We start from the raw sequence: 19,592 nt of genomic DNA on the forward strand, positions 1-19,592 counted from the left end.
AAGACTCGTTGATTGATGGGGTGTGAGTGGGGACACCGAGGAGGGTGTCAAGGATGATGTGTAAGGTTCTTCGTTTAAGCAGCCTGGTCAGCAAAACTACCATTTTCGAAGGAAGGGAACAATGCTGAAAGAGAAGAATTTTGGTGAGAAGATCATGAATATAACTTTGGGTAGCTTGAGGGGGTCACTGAGACAGCCAAGTGGAAATGGCAAGTAGGCATTTGCATATACCAAGGCAGGAGATTTATTGGGAGTCCGAGTTTTAATGGTAAATGAAGCCATGGGGATAGTGGAGATTGCCTGGGAAGAGATAAGCAAGGAAAGAGCTCTAAGGAACCCTAAGATGAAGCCGAGGAGCAGATGTCAGAAAAAGAGACCCAGAAGTGACCAGAAAGCTGGGAGAAAAACAGTGGCGGTGGGGAGCCACTGAATTCAACCCGAGTTTTTCAACAAGGAGGGAGTGACCATGAAGTCAAGAAAAATAAGAACTAAAAAGTATTCCTTGGACACGAAGATCATGGTGACCTTAGCATGAATTTGACGTGATGGGTGGGATGGGGACAGAACCTAGGAATTGTCATCTCTTCGGAGCGTTTCTGGCAGATGTTCGTGAGAACAGAGCCTTCAGGAAAAGCAAAATGGTGGTGAGAAGTCCAGTGGGAAACCGCTGTTGGGGAGGGCCTGAAATACACGCACCACCGCCGCCACCAAAGCGCGTGCGCACACGTACTTTGCCCTCCCAGTAAGACAAGTGGAGGTGGTGGACTGGACTCCAGGCCCCTGGGGCCATAACCACAGCTCTTTGCTCGCTGTCACCTTTGGCCAGAAGCACTCCCATCACTTGCTCTTCCTCTTAGCTCTCTAGTCCTCGATGGCTGCCATGTCCTTCTCGAGTTGGTTATTCTGAGACTTGAATAGAGATTTTGTGTCTCCAGGGAGTCTGAGTAAATTAACATTTCATTGCAACTGCTTCTCATCCAGTGTGTATGCAGTGGTTCTTCATCAGGAACACGGCCAGCCCTGTGAGCAGACAAAGGACAATAGGATTTTTGTTAGGTTGGTGAGTTCACAGAGTAGTATAAGGGGAGGACACAGGTAAGTCTCTTACCTCGTGAGAAGCCAAGAAGGGTATTGGAAAAGCCAAAAGGGTTGCCTGAGGTTGAAGGTTTAAATAATGGAAAGAGAAAATGTTTCTCTATGTTTTAAAATTGTCTACTGAAATTCAGCTTACGTCTAATTGAAATGGAACTCTTTGACCATGCCTTTGAGGGAACATAGCTTAAGAATGAGAACAGGTGTTCCTCAGGTTCTGCTGCCAAAGAAAACTTACCCAAGACTGAAGTGACTTTCTCACTGAAACCAAAGCAACAACAGGAATGCAGAGAAGAAAAAAAAATGCAGTGAAAGAATGAAGCCATTTTGAGGGAAAGGAAAACAAGAAGAAAAGGGTTATACCAGGAGTTATACAAGGAGAAACAGAATACAGCTCTGGCTCATGCAATAACCCTGAGTGGTGAAAAAATACTTGGAATAATGGGAGAATAATATCAGAGTTCTGAACTTGGTTTTGAACACAAACATAAGTTTTATGTGTAAATTTTAGGGTAGTTACCTTCCCTCCCCTTTCACTATTTCCTTTGCCCTTCAGATTTGGAAATTATTCCCTCAAGTAAAACAAAATTATTTGCTCTCATTTCCTGGGAAAGTTCTTGTCCTAACTCTTCCCTCGAATAAGTTAGTACTTGAGGAATGATAGCTGTAGTGACTACCTTGGCATCAATAAATAATTGGCTGTTGTAGTCAGAGTTCTTCTCATAGACTCATGATCTCCTTTTTAGAGATCAGCTGAAGTCCAGCCGTCTCACTTTACACATGAGGAACTGGGCATGGAAGGATGAAGCAATTTTCCGAAACCCGCGGAGCTAGTTAGTGGCAGTTCTAGGCCTGGAACTTTGAGGTCAGGTGCTAGTAGGCTATGCTGTCATGCTTGAATGTATAGAAACAGCAGCAGTCCCCATAACAGAAAGCTTCGTGAGGCCAGTTCTCCCAACAAACCTTTAAAGGAGGCTTTATCACTCCCATTTTCCAGGTGAGGAAACCAAAGCTCAGAGAGGTTAAATAACTTGCCTAAAACCACCCTGTTAGTAAATAGCAACACTGCCTCATCTTGCAGGATGACCAGGTAGGGATTACCAGTGTCTAAGGGTGATCCTACACCTCACTGGGGACAGATGATGGCCTGCCTGGTGTCATGAGGAATGCCCAAAGGCCCACACAACCAAAATTTGCGACCCAACTCCTTGGCTATGGTGCCTAAAGTTTCCACTTGGAGTCACTGCTAGGAAAGGGCAGAGTCTTGAGGAAATGGGACACTGAAAAGTTATGTTTTGTTGGGAAGGGAAACTCTGGGAAGCAAGGGGAACTTTTCAGGCCCAGTAGGATGATGCCGGTCAGGCGGAGGCAACATGAAGAGAAGGGGTCTCTGGAGAAAGAACAGAACAGCATCTAGACTGAGGCTGGATTTTCGTGCTGCTAACTCTGCTGAGGTGTTTATGAAAGCTGATAGCGTGCATTTATAGAGCCTGATAAGTGTGCTGTGACTCTACTATCTTTGAGGGGGATCCGTAATTGCATAGAACTGAGTTAATAATAATCCTGGGCTCAACATACACAGGTCCGTGTGTGCCTCTCTTTTTAAATAAGTACATAAATTAATAGGAACACCCATGAACCCAACACCCAAACCCCAAACCAGAGCATTCGACGAAGCTGTCTGACAATGCCAGGTTTTTTTAAAAATTTATTTTACTGAAGTATAGTTGATTTACAATGTTGTATTAATGACAATACCACAGGAATATAAACTGCCTTCATTGATTTGCATTATCTTGTAGTATTAAACATTCTCATGGAGTCTATATGCCTGTCCAAAAATTACATTTACAGCAGCACTGTTTACTATTTGTAGTAAATAAATAAATACTTAAAAAGAAGGAAGGAAGGAAAGAAAGAGAGAAACAGTCTAGAAACAACCTAAATGCCCCTATGGTAACACATATAACATAAAATGACAAAAAGTTATGGGACTCTTTTTTGAATGGGGCAAGTCTAGCTCTTCAACAGTACCCAGTGAAAACCTCTTTCCAAGTTAGGGTCAGAGGAAAAGAAAGGCAGTGCTGTATCACTTGTCACCAGTCATGTGTTTGGAACTTGGCCTCAAGGACTAGAGAGGTGTAGTTTATTTTTTTAATGAGGCTTGTCTGTGTGAAGCAATTTCAGTTTTAGAGAACACGTCTCCTTCCATTTTTTTTTGGCATCACTTCTTCTGCTTGTATAGGTCATCGAGTCATGGCAGAGAGAAAAGCCTTGGCAACTGGATAATGCCCTGAACAATTATCTAGTGTTGAATTTAGGGGCTCTATCATACTTCAGTGGATGACCTTGGGCAAGTTACTTAACTTCTTTGAGCCTCAGTTTTCTCATCTGTAAGTGGGTATACTCATGAGTGCCTTGCAGGATTGATATGAGGATTGAAAGAGCTAACTGTACCTAACACAGCTCTGGCACAAAGAAGCCCAGCAGCAAATGTTAGTTACCTTGTCTGTATATACACAGGAGTATAAGGGACACCCTGCAATATATCGAGCACAGCACTGTCCACTGGAAATCTAATGGGAGCCCCAAATGCGAGCCACAGGTGTAATTTGACATTTTCTAGAAGCCACACTTTTAAAAGGGTAAATGAAACAGATGAAATTAATTTTAGTAATGTATATGATTTAACCAGTATATCTAAAATGTTATTGTCTCAGCATGTAATCAATGTAAAAATTAGTAATGAGATAGTTTTGTATATTTATATTTTCTTTTCCTTTCCTTTTCTTTCTTCCTTCCTCCCTCCCTTCCTTCCTCCCTCCTTCCCTCCCTCCATTCTTTCTCTCTCTCCCTTTCTTTCCTTCTTTCTTTCTTTTTCTCTCTCTTTTTTCTTTCTCTTTCTTTTTCTTTCTCTCTTTTCTTTCTCTTTCTTTCTTTCTTTCTCTTTCTTTCTTTCTTCCTTTCTTCCTCTCTCTCTCTCTCTTTCTCTCTCTCTCTTTCTTTCTTTCTCTTCCTTATTTTTTTTTTTTTGCATCCCAAGTCTTCAAAATCTGGTGTGAATTTTACACTTACAACATGTGTGAATTCAGACCAACACATTTCAAGTGCTCAATAGCCCCACGTGGGCTTTAAGTACTTCTAATGAGATTGACTCTCTTTAGATTTCGAAATCTGGCCTTTTCGATTCTATTCTATTGTGCATTTCAAATTGTGGTAGGTGATCGGCCTCAGTCCTGTTCCTTTAATATCACTGATTTATACTTATCTGAGGCATCAGATGGTACACGGGACAGATTGTCCAAGAGCAGGAATCCCCAGTCTCCTTGCGAGGAATGGCTGTTGTTCTTGTCCTCAAAGCTTCAAACCTCCAGAAACCTGGGATATGTGGAGGGAGGGGGAAGGTGAAAAGAATTGGGCCTGATAATAAGACTCCAGAGTTCCTGGGGAAGAGGCCCTCCTGGTAGCTACACAACAACCCTCTCTGATGGAAATCTTAGCAACTTGAGAACTGACTCAGGTTCGCTGTCAAGTTCGCTGGTGGGGGTGGTGATGGTCCGGGGTAGGAGTGGCGGCTGCTTCTTGGCAAACAGCTTAGATGGGTGAAGGCTGTACTAGACTTGCTCATGTAAGAAACACCAAGTTTTCCAGATAAGAGGTGGCACCTTAGATGTCAGAGTCCACTGCATATAATGATTCATGCTCAGTTATTTATGGGTACTAAGTAAATATTAATCAGAACTAATAAGATCATGCTTTGGATAAAAACAAAACAGTGGATTCTGACAAGTCTCTGTATAATTAACCTTCATCTTTTGGAGTGAAGGAGAACCGAATAAAGCCATTCATGTTATCTATCCTTGGTTCATGTTTTTGGATCACTTCCCACCCAGGGACTCCAAGAATTTCCTAAATGGTATCACTCAAAACACTCTTCAGGGTTCTTGTGTTGTTGGCATTTTGTTCTGTTTCCTTCCAGACTATTTTTCTCTGAAGCTTTTGTGATCTCTTTATAGCTGAGCTCAACTTTAATAAATAGTTTTGTATCTTGCTTTTACCTACTTATAATGTTTGCATTTCCATGTTCTCATATAGACTTCATACAGTGAATTTTTAATGACAGTGTAATGGTCCACTGGGTGCATGTGCTATGATTTACATAATCATCCTCCATTATTGTTTCTTTTCTTCTCGATATTATAAGACGTGATTTCGTTCCATAACACTTGGGCACATGAAACGTTACCTTTCTTTATTTTTTAAAAATCAAATTAAATCTGCGTTTGAATTCCCACGTGCAGAGCTGGCAAGACACCCACCAGCAGCCATCAATGTGGGGCTTGTTCCTAAGTGTGTATGCAGGGTATCTGGAAAATGCTTCGTGTGAAAGTTAGGATACTTCTGACTCTAAGCAACACAAATCTACCCAAGCTGGCCTAAACCATAAAGGAGATTGTACTAGCCTGTGAAACTGGAAGTTTCAGGATTGGTTTGATTTAGTTACTTGACAACATCACCGAGGACCCAGCCTCTTCCCAACTCTGCTCTACTTTCTACACAGTCAGCTTCACCCTGCTCACAAGTTGGTTGTCAATTGATGCTTCCGTGGGTGTGCTTAGAGATGGGGAGGAGGTAGAAAGAGTGAAAGAGAAGAGAAAGAGATTCTTCCAGAAGCTTCCTCTGAATGGCAAGCAAGTTTCTTTTACAGAAGCTCCCAGGAAATGTCTCCTCCTTTTTATTGGCCTAAATTGGGCCATGTGCCAATAACCATGAGCCATGGCCAGTGGTCAGAATTAAGCTTATTAGTTTTTTTTTTATTTACTTCATTTTGTGCCAATTTTTATTTATTTATTTTTTATTTATGGCTGTGTTGGGTCTTCGTTACTGTGCGAGGGCTTTCTCCAGTTGTGGCAAGCGGGGGCCACTCTTCATCGCGGTGCGCGGGCCTCTCACTATCGTGGCCTCACTTGTTGCGGAGCACAGGCTCCAGACGCGCAGGCTCAGTAGTTGTGGCTCACGGGCCCAGTTGCTCCGCGGCATGTGGGATCTTCCCAGACCAGGGCTCGAACCCGTGTCCCCTGCATCGGCAGGCAGATTCTCAACCGCTGCGCCACCAGGGAGGCCCCAGTTTATTAGTTTTTATTTTATTTTTATTAATTTTTAAAAATAATTTTTAAAATTTATTTATTTTAGTTTTTTGGCTGCAGCCGGTCTTAGTTGCGGCACACGGGGTCTTCGCTGAGGCATGCAGGATCTTTCGTCGCCGCGTGGGCTCTCCATTGTGGTGCACGGGTTCCAGAGCGCGTGGGCTGTGTAGTCTGCGGCACGTGGGCTCTCTTGTTGAGGCGTGTGAGCTCAGTAGTTGTGGCGCACGGGCTTAGTTGCCCCGCAGCATGTGGGGTCTTAGCTCCCTGACCAGGGATCGAACCCGAGTCCCCTGCGTTGGAAGGCGGATTCTTTACCACTGGACCCGCCAGGAAAGTCCCTAAGCTCATTGGTTTTTAGATTGAGCTGTATATTTCATTACTACAACCAAAGTGAGCTGTTCCCCACCCCACTCCCACCCCTGGCCAAAACACAATTGTACAGCATGGGGAACTAAACAAAAGCTGGGGGTAGTTACCAACAGGAGAGGGAATGAATTTACAGAGACTACAGTAAGTTCCCTACATATGAACAGGTTCTGTTCCAAGAGTGCATTCGTAAGTCCAATTTGTTCATAAGTCCAACAAAGTTAGCCTAGGTACCCAACTGACACAATCAGCTATATAGTACTGTGCTGTAGTAGGTTTATAATACTTTTCACACAAATAATACATAAGAAACAAACACAAAAAATAAAGAAAACATTTTTAATCTTACAGTACAGTACCTTGAAAAGTACAGTAGTACAGTAAAACAGCTGCCATACAGGGGCTGGCATCAAGTGAACAGGCAAGAAGAGTTACTGACTGGAGGAGGGAGAGGAGGTGGGAGGTGGTAGAGCTGAAGGATCGTCAGTAATAGAAGATGAAGGGCAAGCTGCAATTTCACTCACACCTGATGTTGATGGAACGCACGTTTCACATCTTTGAAAGTTCACAACTTGAAGGTTCATATGTAGGGGACTTACTGTACCAGCTTTGCACAGTGGCAGTATCATAGCCAATGAGGTTTAATCCGAGGCGCGATTACAGAGACTACCAGAATGTCTCCTCTATCTTCCAACCTGTTTTCAGCCCTAGAAACCAAAGCACTTTGCTATACAGAACAGCTAACGAATTTCCCAAGGCACAGCAGCCCAAAGCCAAGATCCAAAGTCTCCGTTGTCTTTTAGATTGGGGCAGATCAGCCACCCCTTTCTTTTGTCCCTCCAAGAGCAGCAAAAACAAAATCCAGATTTAATTTCTCAATAAGTTATCCTGCCACACTATCCCTGTACTTAAAATCTTTTCTGACCTCTTTTGGGGTAAGAGACAGACCATCAAGACTGAAAACGCTCCTTAATTAGAAATGAAAGGACCAGGATAAATGGACTTCAAGAGGATTTGCGCCACCCAGAACAGTTTGTCAAAAAAATCAAGAAAAATTTGGGCCCTTGGGAGGACAGAACTACTGCTTCAAATCACACACATATTTGATTCAAGATATAAATTTAGTAAAACTTAAGTAGTTGTCGCTCCTCTAGTTCACTCATCTTCACATTCTTACTTTCCACTTTTAAAATCAAAAGGTGGGCTAGTGAATCTTGGATGCAACCGAAATTTCCTTCAAGAGGTGAATGGATAAATAAACTAGGCTACATCCAGACAATGGAATATTATTCAGACCTAAAAAGAAATGCGCTATCAAGCCACAAAAAGACATGGAGGAGTCTTAAATGCACATTGTGAAGTGAAAGAAGCCAATCTGAAAAGCCTGTATACTGTATGATTCCAATTATATGACATTCTGGAAAAGGCAAAACTATGGAGACAGTGAAAAGATCAGTGGTTGCCAGGGGTTGGGACGGGGAGGGATGTGTAGGCAGAGAACCGGGGATTTTTAGGGCAATACTTTTGTCCAAACCCATAGAATGTACAATACCAGGAGTGAACAGTAATGTAAACTATGGACTCTGGTTGACAATGATGTGTCAATGTAAGTTCACTGATTTTGTAGCAAAGGTACCATCTGGTGGGAGTTGATGGTGGGGGAGGCTCAATTTTGCTCTGAACCTAAAAATGCTTTTTAAAAAAAGTCTATTAAAAACAATTCATGCTGGTATTATGAAAGAACATAGAATTGAGAGTCAGGAGACCTGGATTCAAATCTGGACTGTCATTTACAAGCTGTGTAATCTTAAATTATTTTAAGCTTTCTGTGTCTTAGTTCACTCACCTGAAATAAGGATAATATTCATCCATCAGATTTACTGTGAAGAGACAACATAGGTAATTTCACAGAGCACACAGTAGGTGCTCAAAAAATGTTAGTTGAGAGTGAAGAGAGAGAGAGGAGGAAAAGGCAGGGAGACCAGGATTTCATAAAGTCAAGTGATGGTGGAGGCGTTTTATAACAAGATCCAGCGACCAGTGATTGATGATGAGATAATCAGGGGTTATTTTTTTCCTCATCTGTTCCAGTCCACTTTGGATTTTGGATTTTGGCTTTATCAAAATATTATTTAATGAAGTGTACATTATTGTTTGAATTACTCAGAACACTACCCTTGCCTTTGTTCTCCATTGAGAGCTGCTCAGAAGGAATGCGATTTGGGGTAGGTTTTGATGTTATTATTGCCGGTTTTCATTTATTTAAAAAAATATTTGTTGTGAACCTAAATAGTGACTGGTACATATGCTGCACACTGAGGATGAAGCAGTGAATAAGCCAGACCTGGGCCCAGTGGTCACAGGGCTGACGTCTAGTGCCGAAGACGGGCATTAATCAAACGATAACGAAGTGTTTTGAGTGTTACAGTGGGAGGAACGGAGTCAGGTAACCATATAGCAAGGGGAGTGAATAGCGTTTATGATGGGGGAAGGCCTCCCTTGATGTCTAAGTGTTGACCATGCTGAGGTCTGAGGCATTAACAAGAAGGAATAGGGTGCTGCTTTAGAGTGCATAGTATAGGAAACTGGTTCTCACACTTTAAAAAAATTTTTTATTGGAGAATAGTCGATTTACAATGTTGTATTAGTTTCAGGTGTACAGTAAAGTGATTCAGTTATACATGTATTCATTCTTATTAAGATTCTTTTCTCATGTAGGTTATCACAGAATATTGAGTAGAGTTAGAGTTCCCTGTGCTATACAGTCGGTCCTTGTTGGTTATCTATCTTACATATAGTAAGGTTAGTATGTTCATCCCAAGCTCCTGATTCATCCCTCCCCGCCTCCCACGTTTTCCCTTTGGTAACCATAAGTTTGTTTTCGATATCTGTAAGTCTATTTCTGTTTTGTAAATAAGTTCATTTGTATCTTTTAAAAAAAATTAGATTCCACATATGAGTGATATCATATGATATTTGTCTTTTTCTTAGTATGATAATCTCTAGGTCCATCCATTGGTTCTCACATTTGAGCATGCCTCAGAATCACCTGGAGGGCTTGCAGATTAGTTAACTATTAGTACATAACAAATTATCCAAAAAGTTAGCAGCTGGAAACAACAAGCATTTATTACAACAAACCGTGAGCATTTCTCAGCTAAGCGTCAAGGAGCTGCTTAGCTGAGTGGTTGTGGCTTGGGGTCTCTCCCGAGGTTACAGGCAAGGTGCTGAGCAGGGAAAGGATCTGCTTCCAAAGGGATTTGCTTCCAAGCTCACTCTTGTGGGCTCCTCCACAGGGCTGCCTTGCCGCCTGGCAGGTGGCTTTTGAGAGGGGAAGAGAGACACAGAGACAGAGGAAGGGGGAGAGACAAAACCCTAACGTGGAAGCCACAGTCTTTTTTTAAATGTTGACATTAGTATTAGTAGTGGTAATAGTAGTAGTAATTCATGTCCTTTAAATGTTCAATAGTTATTCCATGGTTATAAAATATTTTCATTGCTATCTTAAATATTTTCTTTATATTATTTGAATATATTTGATTTTACATTTTGGAACCAAAAGGTACTGCTTTTTTTCCAGTTTCATTGAGATGTAATTGACATAAATAACATTGTATAAATTTACGGTGTACACTAAAATGATTGATATATGTATATATTGTGAAATGATTACCACAATAAATTTAGTTCACATCCATAGACTCACATAGTTACAAATTTTTTTCCTTGTGATGAGAATTTTTAATATCTGCTCTCTTAGCGACTTTCAAAACTCCCAGTTATAAGATAAATAAGTTCTTATGTAACGTATAATGTGATGACTATAGTCATCAATAGTGTATTGTATAATTGACTTGATTTTTTTAAGAACACTTCTAGATTTACAGCAAAATCGAGAGGACAGCACACAAAGTTCCCATATGTCCCATATCCAGTTTCCCCTACTGGTAACATTTTGCATTAGTATGGTACATTTATCACAATTCATAAACATATGTTAATACATTATTATTAAACAAATTTGGTCCAGAGTCCTTCCTTTATGCCGAATTCCTTAGTTTTTACCTTAATGTCCTTTTATCTGTTCCAGAATCCCATCCAGGATAGCACATGATATTTAGTTGTCATGTCTACTTAGGCTTCTCTTGGCTGTGACGGTTTTTCATTTTTCCTTGTTTTTTTGTTTGTTTTTTATAAATTTATTTTATTTTTATTTATTTATTATTTTTGGCTGTGTTAGGTCTTTGTCGCTGCGTGCAGGCTTTCTCTAGTTGCGGCGAGCCGGGGCTACTCTTCGTTGCAGTGCGCAGCCTTCTCACTGCGGTGGCCTCTCTTGTTGTGGAGCATGGGTTCTGGAGCACATGGGCTTCAGTAGATGCGGCACATGGGCTCAGTAGTTGTGGCTCGTGGGCTCTAGAGTGCGGGCTTGGTAGTTGTGGCACACGGGCTTAGTTGCTCTGCGGCATGTGGGATCTTCCCGGACCAGGGCTCCAACCCGTGTCTCCTGCATTGGCAGGCAGATTCTTAACCACTGCACCACCAGGGAAGCCCATTTTCCTTGTTTTTAATGACCTTGATAGTTTTGAGGAATATTGGTCAGGTAGGACAGAAGTTGTCTTATAACCTGATCTTCGAAGTGAGATCTCATCACTTTTGGCCATCCTGTACTTGGAAGAAGTGAGTACTACTTCTAGTCCATACTCAAGGGGAGGAGAATTAAGCGCCATCTCTTGAGGGGAGGAATATCAAAGAATTTGTGGCCATATCTTTGAAACCCCCATAAGCTTATTAAAACAGAGTGCCAGGCCCCACCCCCAGAGTTTCTGATTCAGTAGGTCTGGGGTGGGGTCCAAGAGTTTGCATTTCTAACAGGTTCCCAGGTGACACTCCTGCTGCTGGACCAGGGATCTCACTTTGAGAGCCACTGGGAGCAGGACTTGGGCAAGACCTTGGTGTGTACAAATAATTGAAAAAAGTTCATCAAGATCTATTTATTTCTCTCAAGATTCTTCTTTTATAACTACAACCAGCACTGAAATCAACCCACTGGTTTAGCTTCTGGATTTTGCCAGTTAACATGAAACTTTTAGCTTAAATAAATAGTTGCATAAAAGAGGTACAACCATATCTTGTGTTTATATTAAATATTTATTTCATTTGATTGTCACAAATGTCAGGGAGAGAAATCAGGTAGCCCCATCTGCGATAAGAAGTCACAGACACAGAAAGGCTAAGTGACTTGTCTAAGGTCACACAGCTAGTTAATAAAAGAACCAAGCTTAGGACTGGGTCATTTGAGCCCTGGACCAGCACAATTTCTATTATACCAGGCTCTATCATATTGTTCCCAACTTCTAAGACTTTGCCACCTTTTGGAGAAACATTAATAAAACTAGGCACATGACAATTCAGTAAATCAGAATACATAGATTTAAAGTAGCATTTTGTTCAGTAAAAAAGGAAGGAGTGAAACAAGTCTTTCCAAGCTCAGAAAGATCAGCAGCGATTCGTGGCTTAGGTTGGGAAAAACCCCTCTCCATCGATATTCAACTTCTTCCTGCTCATCGACTCCCACAACTGCCACCAAGTACAACATGCCTCCAGGTAGCATGTGGTAGCAGTGACTCCGAGAAAGTCACTGGAGGAGTCACAGGCCACAGGTCTTTTTGTCTGCCCATGCACACCAACACGAGTGCTTAGCTCTTCTGGCAAAGCTCCTGGTTAAAGAGGTTGTTAGTATGTTTTTTCAGCTTTTTGTTTTGAAAAGACACGGTAGTCTACATACCATACCACCACCAAGATGACCAAGATGTACTTGAAAATCTAGAAGTGAGGGAGGACCAGTGGATGTCTTTGAGTGTACGTATTACTTTTCTCTTTAAGTTCAGAGTAGAGATGCAAGCATTAAGCAAAGAATTGGTTGCATAGAAACCCAATGAAGGCACAAAAGCTAAATAGCTACACACCAATAATCTTACTCACTGAGAAAACCAGTCCAATCAAACCAAAGGAGTGGTTTCCAGTTACATTTTTACCTTTCCTCAGAGAACATTCTACCTTTCATTTAGTTGATGTTTATACGTTGCCAAAAATAAAGCAAGGTTTGGTGGAAATAGTTAAAGCAAGCTGTACTTCATACCTTCACATTAGGAAATAGTGATTGCATATACTGAGCCCTGAGTTCAAGTTCACTCTTATACAAACAATACCTAACATAGTGTAAGTGTAATACATAGTGTAAGCACAGACTCCTGTCCAGAAGTAGTGGTGCTGGTGGTGGTGAGGCATGAAAAAGAGTCAGGGGGCTGTCCTATGGTGGTGGTGGAGGTGAGGGGGGTATGAAAGACAGTGCCTAAGACCTTAAATTTGATCCTTTCCAATGGTAGCGGTTGGGGGGGGGGTGACATGAAACAAAGAGACAGTGACCTTACAATTAATCCTGCCCAGTGGTGTTAGGGGGAGTTCACGGGGAGCGGGGGGAGAGGGGGAGGGACTAAATGAAGTGTCATTGACCTTATAATTGACCCCGTTCAATGGTGGTGATGGCGGTGGTGGCATGAAACAGTCAGTGACTTAACAATTAATCTTGCCGAAAGGAGTTGGCCCAGGCGGGTGGGAGGGCGGGCATGAAACAGGGAGTGACATTACCATGAATCCCGTCCAATGGTGAGAAGCAGGCAGGAATCCGAATCAGTGAGTTTATTTTTGCCCAACGGTGGTGGCAGTGGTGGAGGGCATGAAGCAGCCAGTATAGTTAAGTGGTAAACAGAAGATGAAAAAGTGTCAAGACGCAACAAATACCCTGAAGTGCAACAGTCAGCTGATCCAGGGAAGGCCTCCCGGAAGAGGTGTCTTCGGTGGAGAGGGGCCTTGAGCAGCGCTTAGGATCGGATTCCGGGCGAGGGCCCGGACCTCCTCCCAGTCCCCTTGTACCTCCGCCACCTTTCGGCCGCGGAGGACCTAGCCCGGGACGGGACCGGGGGTAGCTGCACTTGCCGGGCCTGTCTGGGTCCCGGGAGCCAAGGAGGGGGGCGCCCCCGGCTGCACTCCGGCAAAAGAAAGCGAGGGCGGCAGCGGCCAATCAGCAGCCAGCGCGTGCGGCCGCGCGCCCCTCGCGCCCCCCGCGCGCCGCGTACGTACGGCGGCTGGCTCCGCCCCCGTGGGCGGGGCCTGGGGAAGCCGCGGGCGGGCGGCCGGCCGGGGCACGGGAGCTGCCGGTGCTGCTGCTGGTGCTGCTGCAGCGGCTGCACCCGCGTCGCCGAGGCCGAGACGGAGGCCAGGGTGCGCGCTTGGCGAACTTGCCTAACCCGCGCGGCTCGGCTGCAGCGGCCTTTGCGGCCGCTTGAGCGTCTTGACTGGTCTCTGCGTTGCCCCGACGAGGATGCGGCTGTTCTGGTGGCTGTTGAAGCAGCCGGTGCCCAAGCAGATTGAGCGCTATTCGCGCTTCTCGCCATCGCCGCTCTCCATCAAGCAGTTCCTGGACTTCGGTAAGTGCGGGGCCGCGGGTCGCCACGGTCCCCACGGCCCCGGGGTGTGGGGCCGCTGCCTTCCGGGCCCGCCGCCGCGGGTCTCCGCCGCCTCCGGGCAAAGTCCATTGGAACCGCGGGCGGGGCTCCGGGATGCCCGGGGGCTCGGATTTCGGGGCGCGGAGGGGCATGGCCTGGCACTCGCACACCCGCCGGGGGCTCACCCGGAGACACAGAAACCGCGTCCGAGGAGCCTCATCCCGGGCGGGACTCCCCAAAGCTGCCGTCGTTAGCTTCAGATCTACTTGACACAGACCTCACCGCCCTTAAAACTTCGGAGCGGAGTGTGGGTGGCTTTTGAACGTTTTTATATTTAGATTCTTTTTTTTTTGGATTGGGTAAGAGCTGTTTAGGAACACTTTGAGGTCGAGTAAATTATGCAATGGCATTTTGTTCCTTTTCTGCTCTAAGGTGCTCCTGTGTGGCCGGAGCGGCAGGACTCGAACTGCTGTCTTGTTCGTGCTATGTTAGAGCAGTTAGAGGCCTGGACTGCAAAAGCCTTAGATGCTGGGAGGAGCGGACGTCTGGGCTCCTAGCGTCAGAGCAGGGTCTCGTGCCAGCACCTTTCGCCGCGCCTCTCCTTCTGTGTCCCACCTTCTCCCCTGTCGGGCGGGATGGTGGGCACCTTCCACGAATTGACGTGGGAGCGCAGAAGCCCCGGCCCCCAACCTGCCTGAGGCCTAGCTGGGATGGGAATAGATTCCACGACCTTCTGTTAACTGGATCGTGTTTCTCCAGAGTGGTGCCGTTTCAAGCGCGGAGGGAATCCTCTCAGTTGGGTGAATGCGAGGCAGCTGGTTGTGAAACACCTGAAAGTATTAAAACAAAAGTGCGCACCCAGCTATCAGGAGAGAACGCGGCAAACTGGAAGGAAAAGAAAATGGAGCAGCAAAGATGTTCTAAGCTCTCGAGGGGAAATAATGGGGCGGCTGGTCGTTTAATGACTTTTAAGTAAATGTCAAGAGGTGGTGTCACGTGGGCATAAAAACCTAAGTGCAGAGTAGGTAGCACATTCGGGGAAGACCCAGTAAGCACAATGCGATGTTGTCCATACTTAAGTTAGGATAGGAAGAGAGGAATAGGTTAAAGTTGAGACCAAATTAAATTTTAAGAAACCAGTTTGCCAGCGAATGATGAGGAAGGTCAGGGTTCAGTGAGATGTTGATCTTTGCGTCTTAAACTTCAGTCCCAGAAGCTTTTCAGTAGTTTTACTTTACCATCTGTGGCCACTTGTGAGAATTTTAGAGGTTTGAGGCAGCCCCTCGACTTAAGAGTTTAGGAAGAAAATGTCGTTGTTGCTATAAATAGCAACATTCTATCCCTAATTTATGGTTTAGAGAGATTCTGAAGGTATCGACTTTTCATAGGGGTAAACTGAGACAGGTTAATTCACAATAAAAGGACCAGAAAGAATCCAGAGACTCCCAGTTCCTTCCTTCCACCCTCAAAGTTGAAGTGATAGCTCTCATAGCTTGGCGAAATTTTGGTTGATTTATTTCTATAGCAGCTAGTATCTACCATGTTAATAGGTGTCTTGGCAGAGATGTTATTTGAGTAGGAAAACCACAGTGGGGCATAGTGTTATCGTGGAAGACCCATGGGACCATTATCTGGAAACAAATGTTCTAATTCTTGCTCTGCCACTGACTCAAGAGCCTGGCCTTGGCTAAGTGACTGAACCTCACTGGGGTTCATCGTCCCCGTCGATAAAACACGTGGATTGTATAAGGTCATCTCTAAAGCACAGTTCCCAAACTGCGTGATCCTAATTTCAAAGGAAAAGGGATGAACTTTTTAAAAGAAAACTACCAAATCTTTGGATAGATATTTCCCATAAAAGCCTTCTGACCTATTTTGGGAAGAGTGGAGGGGATACTCTAATCTAGGATAATGGAAGAAGCCTAATAATTGAAGTCTTTTCCTTATAAGGAAGCTCACAGAAGAGCTATATATAATTGTAGTGGAATGCGCTAGAAACTCAAGGCTCGTTTGTAATGCCCAGAGACGAATCAGGTGGCAGGCAGTCTATCTTTAATGCCAACAACTAGAAGAGGGTTGTCACACAAAGGCCATTTCGACTTCTGCCTTTCTCTTGGTTCTTCCAGCTCTGGATAGAAGTCCGATTTTGGCAAGTGGTGTGGGAGTTGGAGAACTTAGAAGGGGTGTGGGGATATTTTTAAGGTGAGAAGGAAGAAGAGTAAAGAGGTTTTATGCCCCTGAATGATTGGAGAAGACTGCAGGGGAGGGCCACCTCCAGCGCTTACAGGCCCTGAGTGGGAGCAGCCGATGACTACACGAAGCCAGCTTGGGGTGGGGGGGCCGTGGCAACCCCGTCCACCCCGTATGTGCTGGCTCCGGAAGGGCAAGCTGAGCGGCGCCGATTCAGTATACTTTAAAGACCTAGGGCTCAAACAGAACAGATGCGTGAACCACGTTGACCCACGGACTGCCACTTCGTGACGTTCTCCCTGGCTACTTTGCAAACGGGACAGAAGTTTTGGACTAGAATTCCTGGACAGAGACCAGGGAAAGGATATCCACGGAATTTCATGTTTACAGTATTTGTTAGAACCGCATCAACAAATTGTGGTTTCTGTGGGCACTGAAAACAGCTTTCTTTTGCGAATGTATCCACACTAGTAAATGAGATGATCTTCCTTGTTTAAGAGGGAAGGCTGAAACTGCGTGTTATTTCAGAAGCAGTGACTTTATTTGAAATGAGGGCTGCTCAATCTCAGCACTCTTGACTTTCTGGGACAGGTCACTGTTTGGTGGAGGAGGGGTGCTGTCCTGTGCGTTGTGAGAGGTTTACGAAAGCAGCACCCCTGGCCTCTCCCCACTAGATGCCAGTAGCACATCCCGCCCCCCACCCCGCACTCCCTCCACCCATGAGTTGTGACAACCAAACATGTTTCCAGACACCACCATGTCCCCCAGGGGAGCAAAATGCATCACTCTCTGTTGAGGACTACTGCTGTAAAGCATTTAGATGCCTGTATGGTCTTCATGCCTGTGCCCCATCCTCCAGACTTTACTATAAATGTTCTGGGGGTGGGTGGACATTGGTATTTTTGGTTGTTCTTAAGCATAACCAGGGTTGAGAACCACTAATTAGATGATCTTCTGGATCTAGAGTTGTCCCCCTTTCATCTGTGGGCCATATTTCTCTATGCCCTTTAAAATAAGAAGAGTTTTCTTGAGCTCAATCTTTACTTGAAACATGGCCTTGCACACAGTTAGCAAGTTTAACAAGAATAGCAAGCGTTCTAAATGGATCATGAGTTTATAAGGGCAATAGTGCGCTGTGAAAGGTGGGATTTAAAAAAAAGAGATTCTTTTTGGTCTGAGATTATAGTTACATGGTTCCAAATTCAAAAGGTACCAAAGGACATAGAAAAGTCAGCTTCCTACTTTTGTCCACTAGCCTCCCCATTTTAAAATAAATGGCAACTTGTAATACTTTTGTCTGTACCTTGCTTTTTAAACTTAATTCCTTAGACAGCTTTCCATATCGTAACTGCAGAACTTCCTTTTTCTTTTTTATGGCTTCTGAGAATTTGTTTATATGAGTGTACTATATTCATTACCAACTCTCTGTTGACGGCTAGTAGGTTGTTTCCAATCTTTGCTATGACAGCTTCTGCTACACTGAATTACTGCATTCATCATTTCATGCGTGTGTGAGTATATATATAGGACAAATTCCTAAACATGGCATTTCTACACCAAAGGCTATGTGCATTTGAAATTTTGATAAATATTGTCAGATTGCCTTCCATCGAGGTTGTCTGTCTATCCTCTCACTAGAAGTTTCTGAGAGTACCTATTTTCCTACACTTTTACCACATTGTTGTCAAACTTTTGATAAGTGAAGAAGTGTATCTAGATAAAATTTTTTTCTCCTTGAGTAAAGAAATTTTTTAAATTGAAGTATAGTTGATTTATAAGATTATATTAGTTTCAGGTGTACAGCATAGTGATTCAGTATTTTTACAGAGTAAAAAAAATTTTAACTTTAGCTTTTTATTATGGAAAATTTTAAGGATATACAGTACTAGAGAGAATAGTTTGATGAATTCCTGGGTTCATTATATTGATCTCCACGTGCTGTTTGTCTGTGGATGTTGTGTGTATGTGCAGTCTGTTAGATTTTCTTATCAATGTCATGCTTGTTTCAGAAGAAATACATTTTTTTCTGCACTAAGACCAGTTTATCTTTTGAACTATCCGTTCTTCAAAGATCTGGTAGAATCCACCCATGAAACCTTTTAAACCTAGTGTGTCTTGGGGACTGTTACTCTTTGACAGGCTTCTCTAGTCTGTGGTATTGATCTGGATAGATTTTCTATCTCTTCTAGAATCCATTTTGATGTATTTCTCTAGAAAATTATCCTAGTCATCAAGGTTTTAAAGCCAGTTTGCATAGCTGAGATAGTAATTAGTCTTAATTTTCTCTGTGGCTGTTCCCCCTTTATTCCTTCTATATTTGTTCTCCCCCTCTTTTGTGATTAATTAGTTGTTGGTTTATATGATTGGATTCACTTATTAGCTTTATGACTTTTGTTTTCTAGTTCATTAATGATTACTTTGATTTTATTAATTCCCCCTCATGTGCTATTTTTTTTCTTTTTGAACGGCAAAATTCATTTCTTCTTTGTTGTTTATTTCAGTATTTAAGGCTACAGGCATTCCTCTGAACACTGCTTTAACAGCTGATGTGTACAGTGTTTGATGCTTTTTCTTCCCAGCTCTTCTGCATCTTCAGGTTTTTATTCTTATGTGAACTAAGACTTGTTTTATTTTATTTTTTTATAAATTTATTTATTGGCTGCGTTGGGCCTTCGTTGCTGCGTGCAGACTTTCTCTAGTTGCGGCGAGCGGGGGGCTACTCTTCGTTGTGGCACGTGGGCTTCTCACTGCGGTGGCTTCTCTTGTTGCGGAGCACGGGCTCTAGGCGCACAGGCTTCAGTAGTTGTGGCATGCGGGCTCAGTAGTTGTGGCTCGCGGGCTCTGGAGCGCAGGCTCAATAGTTGTGGTGCACGAGCTTAGTTGCTCTGCGGCATGTGGGATCCTCCTGGACCAGGGCTCGAACCCGTGTCCCCTGCATTGGCAGGAGGACTCCCAACCACTGTGCCACCAGTGAAGTCCCAAGACTTGAATTTTTAAATTTCCAGTAGAAGTGCACCCTGTATTTTAATTTTGTTGATTTTAAGTTTTGCTGCATTGTGATCAGAGAATGTTATCTGAATCATTTCTTTAATTTATTGATGTTTGCTTTGTAGTCCAATCTGTGTTCATTTCCTGTCACTGTTCCTTGGGCAGCAAAAAGCAGGTTATGTTCCCTTCTCAGGTTACAGAGGTTCATATATCAAATCTACCATATTAATTATTTTATTTGAGTTTTCTATACCTTTGCTTTTTTTAATCTACTGGATCTGTCATGGGTCAAAAGAAGTTCAGG

At 43.6% G+C, this 19,592-nt stretch overlaps 1 protein-coding gene across 2 annotated transcripts in view; it reads left to right on the plus strand.

Moving 5' to 3' along the window:
* Positions 1-13,762: 13,762 nt before the first annotated feature.
* PDK3 (pyruvate dehydrogenase kinase 3) overlaps positions 13,763-19,592 on the plus strand; it is a 66,574-nt gene continuing 60,744 nt past the window's right edge. The window contains exon 1 of one of the 2 annotated variants that reach the window (XM_082375792.1): positions 13,763-14,092. In XM_082375792.1, coding sequence (XP_082231918.1) covers positions 13,987-14,092 — 106 coding nt within the window. In that variant the 5' untranslated portion in view covers positions 13,763-13,986. The remainder of the gene's footprint in view (positions 14,093-19,592) is intronic. The other variant, XM_082375791.1, reaches the window with a different exon arrangement.

Source organism: Balaenoptera borealis (assembly GCF_965194805.1).
Source record: "Balaenoptera borealis genome assembly, chromosome: X".
NCBI lineage: Eukaryota > Metazoa > Chordata > Mammalia > Artiodactyla > Balaenopteridae > Balaenoptera > Balaenoptera borealis.